Genomic DNA, 8,927 nt, shown 5'->3' on the forward strand with positions numbered 1-8,927 from the left:
GAAAGAGTAAGAGACTGTTTTGAAACCTAAACTGTATTTTTAACACCATTACTGAAGATTTGAGTCAGTTTGTCTAACCTAAACTGTATTTTTAACACCATTACTGAAGATTTGAGTCAGTTTGTCTAGCTGTTTTCTCTGTTTTCTCCCCAAAATATAGTGAGAAGTGGTTATGTTTACAACTTTTCCTGCTTCCAAGTGACCAAAATGCATGTAATTCTGTTTATAATGTCTGCTCTCTGCTTGTGTTTTCCCTCCCTTTCTTCTTCCTCTTCCCTTCCTGTCCTTGTTACTATAATAAGAATGAATCTTTTTTTCCAATAAAATCCTTTAATAACTGAGCAGAAAACAAAGTCTGAAGCTGTCTACATTGTACTCCCATGTTCCGTGGGGAAATGAGCTTCTGAGAGCATACAGATCAGATGAGTTGCCATTGCGTGTTGCTTTAGCAGATCCCTGTGAACTTGGTGCATGTCTCAAAGCATTTGCCAGATACCAACTGTTGTGGTTTTTTCCCAAGTTATAAGCATCCATGATTTTCCACCAGTATGTTGAAAGAGAAGATTTTAAATGCATGACCTGAAATAGACTTGGAAATGGTTGTTAATCTCTATTAATATGGTATTTCTATAATCAAACACATGTGGGGGTTTTGTTTGGGGTTTTTTTACTAAATTGTTAATAATAATAAACTGGCCATTGGAAACTGAATCATGCTACAGATACTTCACTTACTGAGGCTGTCTTGTGTTATGCTGTTTGAAGAAACAATGTATTTTGTCATTAAAAAAAAATAATAAAATCACACTGCCTTCTTGCAGATGCCATCCCACCAAGCTATTACAGCCTTTACTTCCGAATCGTCAGATTTGATGTCTCGGCGATGGAGAAGAATGCCTCCAACTTGGTGAAGGCTGAGTTCAGGGTCTTTCGCCTGCAGAACTCAAAGGCCCGGGTCTCAGAGCAGCGGATAGAGCTGTACCAGGTATGGTGGCGCCTCACATGCGTCAGCTTCCCACCTCTCCTTAGCAAACCTGCCTTGGTACTCATCTAACAGGTGGAGCAAACCAGAGGGAGAGGCATCCGAGTCTTGTCTTTCCAAAGTAGCCTCGTATTTCCCCGTGCCTTTCGTAGAAAGGACTTAATTCGAAATCATATGAAGCTATAATGTGAAAACTTTTCAAGCATTTGTGCCTCAGGACTCCAGAGTTTCAGCATATCATTAATTTTAAGTGACAGAACAAGACATCAGAAAAGTCATTCTGAGGATCTTTGCCTCTCAGCACCTAGCCCTGAACTGGAGTTTACAAATAAGAAGTCAAATTTCTCTCTCTGGTTCAGGAAACTCCTGTTAACTGTTCCTCACAGAAATGACGTTGCTAATAATTAAGTTTCCAAGCATGGCAGTTTCCAACCTGGCTTCTGTAGAGTGGCCTAAGTATTGTGATGAGAGAGCGGACAGTTGATGGAATGAGGAAGAAAATGACCCCATAACTCTGTCCTTTCTGAGTGTTGATAAGACTGATATAATTTAATCTTTAAAGTCACTTTATATAGAGTCTGGACATTTGTGTGAATATTGTCTAGAGCATATTTAATCTAAAGTTCACTTTGCAGAGAAACACAACAAGAAGAAAGGAGCTCAGCTCCCAGGAAAACTCACGGTTATTCCAGCAGTCTGGGATTTGTTCTGCTGAAAAAACAGCTGGATAGGATACCACCTTATAAAACGAAGTGTATTGAGCCCCTCATTAGCTCTGTTCTTGCTGCTCTCGTTAGCTCTGCCCTGGGTTTGCAACACTGTAGAGTCTGGTTCAGATCCAGTGGCTGTAAATTTGAATTAGTCTTTTCCCTCGCTTTGAATATTCACCTTTTCATGCTTAGTCTGGTCAAGTGCAAGACAAATTTGGAGCAGAGAAGGGGGAAAGTTGGGTTCACATGCTTGCTGAAGTGATTGTATAAGCCAGCCTTAGAGGCTGACAGCAGGAAAAGGCATACTGACTGTTCAGACTTTGTTTAAATGTCAGAGAAGTGTGATTCCCAGTTGAACATGGCTCGGGTCCACAGATGGTCACTGGGTGTTTTGCTTCACAACTGTGACCTGGCTTCCTTCCTTTCCAAGGACAGTCTGGCAGAAAAGCTGACTAAATGATGTGTCATTTGTTAAAAGAGAAAGCTAGCTGGAATCTTTACTGAGAGTTGCTGCTGTCATCTGTATGTAGCGGCCGTCCCAGAGGATTACACTACAAGTCCCTGTGTTGCTGCCACACCAGACTTTTGAAATCATTGTATGTTCGGGCTTGACCTCATTGTTCAGACATCCTAAAAGGAGTTGATGGAATCTCTGGGCTTTCTGTTGTTCTACTTTTGAGAGCTGTTAGACAGCCACCTGAAAAGAGCACAGCTGCAGTTGCCTGAGCTCAGCTCATTGCCTTTCCATGTCTGAGGAACTTGGGAAACAAAGGGTTCAGTGGACGTAGGGAAAAAAGGGCCTTTGCTTGGCTGGGATTTCACCTCGTGATGAGAAACAGCTGGATCTTATTTCATAGAGCCTGACTCCAGCAAGCTTGTGCCCATGGAAATGACTGACACCTGCATCCAGGGCAGGTACTTTAGTCCTTTAAATGAATATATAGCTGGTGAGTATGGCAATGACTTTTTTAGGCTGGGTGGGGCACACTCAGTGAAGTGTGAGGTGAGTAATGAGTTCAGGTTAGTGTAGAATTAGGTCTTTTCTCTACCAAGTAACAAGCAAGCCAAAGGCAGCCAACTCTGTGTGTGTGTGTTTGTGCCAGGCATATTTTAGGCATGTTACTTTGCTCCTTTGCCTGTAGAGAGGCAAGCTGTCTCTGGAGCATTTCCCTTTCAGAGCACCTATTAAAATGATAAAAGCTGCCTGTTAGTTCCTCTGTCTGTTTTACTTCTTACAAGCTCCTGTAGCCACCTTCTGCTCATTGTTTTTACATCCCTCTGCTCCTACATACATACATACAGTCTTTTATGCAGCTCTGCCCAAACCTTGTGTGCAGGTATTATTGTAGCTCTGTGATGGTCGACTGGAACTGCATGGATTCCTTATCAGCAGCTCTATCAGCAGCTGCTTATCTGCAGGAACATCAGAGTCCCTAAATATTGCTGCATCTAGTCTCCATCACAACCCATGAGGCTAGCAGGCAGTTTAACAGGAGAAGCAAAAGCAGGGAGAAGTTGAAGAGCAGGATGTATTGTAGGACAATGCTATATAAAACATCCTAAAACTTAGAATATTCATTTTAGAGAGGAAGAGCTAAGGAGCTGAAGGTAGGGAAGGATAGGTAGGAGACATTTGTGCCAGGGTGATGATAATGGAGAGGAGCTTTAGGACTGCATAATGATAGACTGACAGGTGTGTCTAGCAGCAGAGGAAGGAATAAATGTGGGAGGTAGAAGGGGAGAACAAGGAAGATGTTAATTTCAGTGGAGGTGGGAGAAGCAAGTATGTTCTGTAAGGGCTGATGACTTTCTGGAGTATCTTCACTTCCAGCATGAAGAGAAAGCCTTGCAGGGGAGATTGCTGGTGGAGCTGGCGTGTGCAGTCACCACTCCTCCCATGCATAAGCACTGCTTCCTGTCTTGTGAGATATGTGCTAGGCTTGCCAGGGCTGTTGTGCCCAGAAGGAACAGTGTGTTTTTTTCTACTTGCATAAGTAACATTTAATTATTAGGGTATTTTTTTCCCTCCCACCAAGTTTCGGGTTGCCTCGTGTTTTGCTTTGTTGAGATCTTCTTGATGAGGGTTTTTGAAATTCCTTTCATGCTTGTAGTTTCAGGGAATGGTTGTTCCTCGTCCCCTCATTTTTCTCACTCAAGCAGGATGAGAAGAGCAGAAGTCTTCTGGAGAGAGTCAGAGCTCTCTTGTGGTGGTTCACTGGGAAGGTGTCTGTCCCTGCATACATGCAGGTCTCCTGACTGCTCTCCAAGAGCTCTCTGATTTAGTCCAGTGGCAGTTTAGTAGTAGTATACACACCACTGGTGCAGAAGGGACAAAATTACTGTGAAGGACTATTTTAGGAACAGCTAGAGACAGATGTGCAGGCTAAATTGAAAAAATAAGCAAGCAAATTATAAATATTTTGTTTCTCCTCCTGATTCTTTCTTTGTGTGGTCCTCTGACTTTACAGATCTACCCCTTAAAATGAAAAAGAAATGCAAGACTGCACCTTTTTGGCTAAGCTTTCCTCAGGCTATACTTGGCTCCCTTTCCCAAACCACATCAGAAAAGGACTTTGTGTTTTCCTGCAGCCCTTGTTTGCATTGACTGTGGGAAGGCAGTCTGGGGCTGCTTGGCATGGTGAACCAGGGCCTTGGCCCCTTGCTCCTGGCCCCCGGTGCAGCAGCAGCAGCAGGAGCCTTTTCCCACCTCAACAGCAGGGTCGGAGCATCGTATTTATGCTGGGAATGAGTGGTTGTGGATCTGTTTGCCAGGTCTGCTGCCCCTGAGTTTCCCAGGGCAGTCAGTCCTGGAGATTACTTCTCATGGAGGTACCCTGGATGCATCCACGAAGTCAGTGGACAAGTGGTAATCCCTGAGTGCAGATCCAGTTTCTTTAATGTCTGTTTCCACCCAGAATACTTTTATTGGCATTCAAGGATTAGTCAGCCCTATATATTTGTCCCTGCACAGATGGGAAGCACAGTGCACATAGTAAGTAGCCTCTAGGATGGAAAATAATAAAACTCATAGAAGTAGGAATTAAGTTTCTTTTGTAAGGCTGGTGTAGAAGCTTCTCTCTCTTCTTGGCTCTGGTTAAGTGAAACCACAGACAATTAAATTCTTCAAAGGCACTATCTTATCTGTTATTTGTTCTCCCTGAAAGTGAGGTTTAAGCTGCTCGTGGTGCTGCTGATCATCAGCACATGAGAGGGTGAGAAGCTGGAAGGAAGGAAGCGGCATGACCTCAGATAGAGCGAGTGCTCTCCCTTGGTTCTCCTCCTGTTCTTCCACTGCACTGCGTTCACTTCTCAATGTGCACTGAGACTTCAGAAAATATTAAGAGGATAAAGTACTTCTGGGGCGGGAGGAGGAATAATATTAAATAAACAAGTTATAGCATCCTCCAGTAGCCCTTGCTATGTTTTTAAAGATTTATGCCAAATGCAGGCTTTATTGGAATTTGATCAGATAAAGCTCAGTTGTTTTGGAAATGTCTTTGTTCATCAGTTTTCTTGCCTGCTTTGAAGACTTCATCACATCTTTCTTTTATTAAGGTACTTCTGTATTTATGAATAAAGTCCCTGCACCCTTCAGAAGAAAGCTTGTCTTTTATGAATAAGCATACCAAAAAATAAATGGGCACCACTACAAAACTGGATGAGTGGAAACCCTTGCAGAGCAAAAAGTTGTCATTCAAAGAGCACTGCTGTATTGTTTTTAAGGTATTTTTATTATGTACAGACCATCAAACAATAACAAGTAATAATTACTTCCTATGAAAGTGGTGCCATGTTTTGTTAACACATCATAAAGCATCACAAAAAATGCAGCCTAAGTGCTGTTTTTTATCATCATCATTATCCAAGGTTGCCGTGGGTGTGGGTATCTGAGATGCTGCAGATGGTGGGGATGTATCATGGGACGTATCAGCATGCAGGGTTGGAGCACCAGATTACAGCCCTGGGAGGGCATCGAGTTACGATCAAGAATTTGAAGGAAGCAGGAGCAGACCTTGGGTCTTTCCATGTTTAGGGGGGCCTGGTCCATGCTGAGGGCTTCTGTAGATCTTGCTTTGGGTCTAGGAAGAAATGTCTGCACTCCAGACACTGGTAACCCCCATTTCTTTAAGGGCCTCTCTCCATGCTCGGAGGTATGAGGAGGAAGATACTGTGAAACATATTACACTGTTATGAGTCAGATTTAAATTTAAACCACAGTCGGTTGTTCAAATACTTTAAATTCAGACAGTGTTTTGTCTTGTTTTTCAGTTAGGGAATACATTTACAGCAAGCTACTTTAAATTTGGGCCAAATCTCCACGGTGCAAATCTGAGGCAATTTACACTGACTGCAGCACAGCTACTCCAGACTGATCTCCGTATAATCAGAAGCAAAGGATCCTTCCTCTCTTTTCTTGCCAAAAAGTGCCGTCTCTAATGCCATGGAAGAAAATACCAGGAAACAGATTTGTGGCTGTGAGCTGGCACAGGATGTCTGTATTACAGATAGCACCTGGGGGATTTGATTTTATTTGACTGCCATCACTGTGACCCACACCTAAAGTAGCATATTTAGATGTCACAATTTATGTATTGCTGGCCTAAGACCAGACTCCTGCAATCTGAAAGTTTACAAGGGTAAATGGTGAATGTACAGTGCTCTTCCAAGTGCCAATCTTGATAAAAAGTGTGGGCCTAATTACTTTCTACTTTACCAACCTCCTCCTCCTTCCCTGGCACCCTCAGCAAGAGCTCAGGACCAGAGGAAGTTAATTTGCAGTATATTTCAATCAAATTCTAGCTTTTTCCTTGTTCCAGAATCCGTTTTTGTTTGTTTTGGGTTTTTTTAGTTTTCTGTTCTAAATTTCTGTTCTGTTTATCCTCTACAAAAAAAGGTCAGTACGCTGGAGACCATATATAAAGTAGCTTTGGCAAATAATCTGTAAGTGTGGGTGAGGAGAAGACTTATTGCTGCGTCATATTCATTGCGATTTGAGAGCTTATCTCATATGCAGCCATCTCTTGCCAGGAACAGAGCAGTTATTGAAGATGACTTGAAGTATGTAACATCCCCATTAGCTACTGGTAAAAGGCAGAGCGTACTCCCAGCTCAACACTGCCATATGTAGAATGGTTGAGCACTGAGCTGATAGATTTTTTGCCATTTCCAGTTTGTGTATGTTATGGGGAATGGAGAAATGCAGGACATAAGTCAGAAACTAGCCACTGGGTTTGGGTTCCTGCTTTTTGAACTGCAGTCTGGTGGGGTAGCCAAGCTTGCATTACACTGGGACACGTGCAGGTTTTAACCAGGCACCTAGCTGCTGGGCTGAGAAACATCAGCCTTGTGCTAGGAAGCCTGGTGGAAGGGTAACATTGCTGTTTTGGGGGGGTGTAGGAAACAATGCGAAGCTTTGTTGGAGAGAAATGTATGAAAAAGAATAGGTGATGGAAGAAAGTGGAGGAGGACAGGAGTGGTTTGGGTGGGAGTCTGAAGGTGGTGGGAAGAGAAAACCACATGGAGGATTGTGACTTAGGGAGAGCAAAGCAGGCAAGAAGAAAGGGAAGAAAGAGGAGTGACTTGCCTAAGAAGACAGCATCTTAGGAGGAGCAGTAAGTCCAAGTACTCAGATACCAAAGAAATTTCCATGCCAAAATTTTGCAGTAAAATGCATGTGAACATGAGATATTGCTGTAAGGGGCAGGACTGCAACTGTAGTCCATCCAGATATAAAAGGGCTTGGGTTATGTGTGCAATATGTTCTTTTTATTTGCAAGTTTGCATGAAGAACGTGTCTGGCAAGTTCTGAGCAGATGGATCAGAGAGCTAGGGATTTTTTTAAAGCTTTGGCAAGTACTCTATACCTTTGTATTTTGGCAGGAACTCTGCATCTCATATACTAGAATCTAAAGATTCTGCCCTAGGTTTGAGCTTGGTTTGGAGACCTTTGCTAGTAATTGAAAGACTTCCATTGATAAGCAGGGAGGTTGTAAAGCCCTTTTAACTCCATAGCACTGAAAGCAGAATCTGAATTACTCTTTTGCAGCAGTAGTCCAGCAGAGCTTGAAAATTTGACCTTAGAATCTTTGACAAAATACAGAAATCTTTTGCACTAGTGGTGTTACAAAGAAGCTACAAATTTGTTAGCCAGTAGATTCCCTATTATCTGGCAAAATGTACTCTATGGAGGGTTTACAGCTTACAACTTTCCATGGATGATGATTAAAAATCTTGAGAGGTTTGCAACAGATTTATGTGTTTGCTAACCGTTGTGTCCAAGATGGGATCAAAGACTTTGAACTCAGCCAGGGAGTGAGAAAGGATTGAGAATTAGCACGGTAGTTTTTTAACTTCAGGCTTCAGAAAGTGCTGGATGAAGTCCCTGGGAGATATCTGAGGAAACCTTTAAAATCTGGAACCAGGCAGCAAGTGAATCTTTCAGTATGGTGAGTAGTACATACGAATTTGAAAACTACAAGTGGCAGCACATGCAGACCTTGGGAATCTTGTTATTCCACAGCAGAAGGTTAGGCTGGAATCCCCTACAGGTTTCTTCTAGTTCAGAACAAGTTATCCTAAACAGCAGTTTTCAGCCATGATGTTGTGCATAGCTGAACTTTTATCTGCACTGATGTTAACCAGCATCAGCACATCATTTACCATTCAATCTCATTGTTTGGGCTTATTTACTTTGAGCTTACAAGTACATGTCAGCTTATTTCCATTATTTTAAAAGGCCCTTGAAGTTCCAATGCAAATGATGGATAATGACTGATAAGTAAGAGAAAGATTAGTGAGCCTGCCAAGGTGTCGTGATACACAAGAACATCACAAGAGTCGGGAAAAGAAGAGAAGAGGAGCTGAGTTATCAGGGAGCCAACAGTATCTGTTGTGGGGAGATCAGACAGTCCAGAATGAATGGAGAAGAAAAAGAGATTAATATCAGGTTTTTACAAGATGCCGTATTTACTGCTATTCAGTGACTGCAGAACCCATGCTAGCTGACAGCAGTGACCATCCCAAGTTCCAGGGCAGTGCAGGAGACAGGATAGATGTTTGTAAGTTCATCAGCTTGTTGAAACAGGGAGCAGCCAAAAATATTTCCTAACAGTTGGTGACCATAATTCTCAAACCCAACTATAAAATGCCCCAGTTGTTGCTAAAGCTTAGCCTTTGAAGTGTGCCTAGGATTTTCTTGGCTGCAGCAGATGTGTCATTGATGCATCAGCCTGTGT

General features: G+C 42.6%; 1 protein-coding gene across 2 annotated transcripts in view; it reads left to right on the forward strand.

Annotated features, from left to right (window-relative positions):
• TGFB2 (transforming growth factor, beta 2) overlaps positions 1-8,927 on the forward strand; it is a 61,763-nt gene that overhangs the window by 40,292 nt on the left and 12,544 nt on the right. The window contains exon 2 of one of the 2 annotated variants that reach the window (XM_009994747.1): positions 822-985. In XM_009994747.1, coding sequence (XP_009993049.1) covers positions 822-985 — 164 coding nt within the window. The remainder of the gene's footprint in view (positions 1-821; positions 986-8,927) is intronic. The other variant, XM_009994745.1, reaches the window with a different exon arrangement.

The sequence above is a fragment of the Chaetura pelagica genome, unplaced genomic scaffold (genome assembly GCF_000747805.2).
Source record: "Chaetura pelagica isolate M959 unplaced genomic scaffold, ChaPel_1.0 scaffold2, whole genome shotgun sequence".
NCBI classification, from domain to species: Eukaryota; Metazoa; Chordata; class Aves; order Apodiformes; family Apodidae; genus Chaetura; species Chaetura pelagica.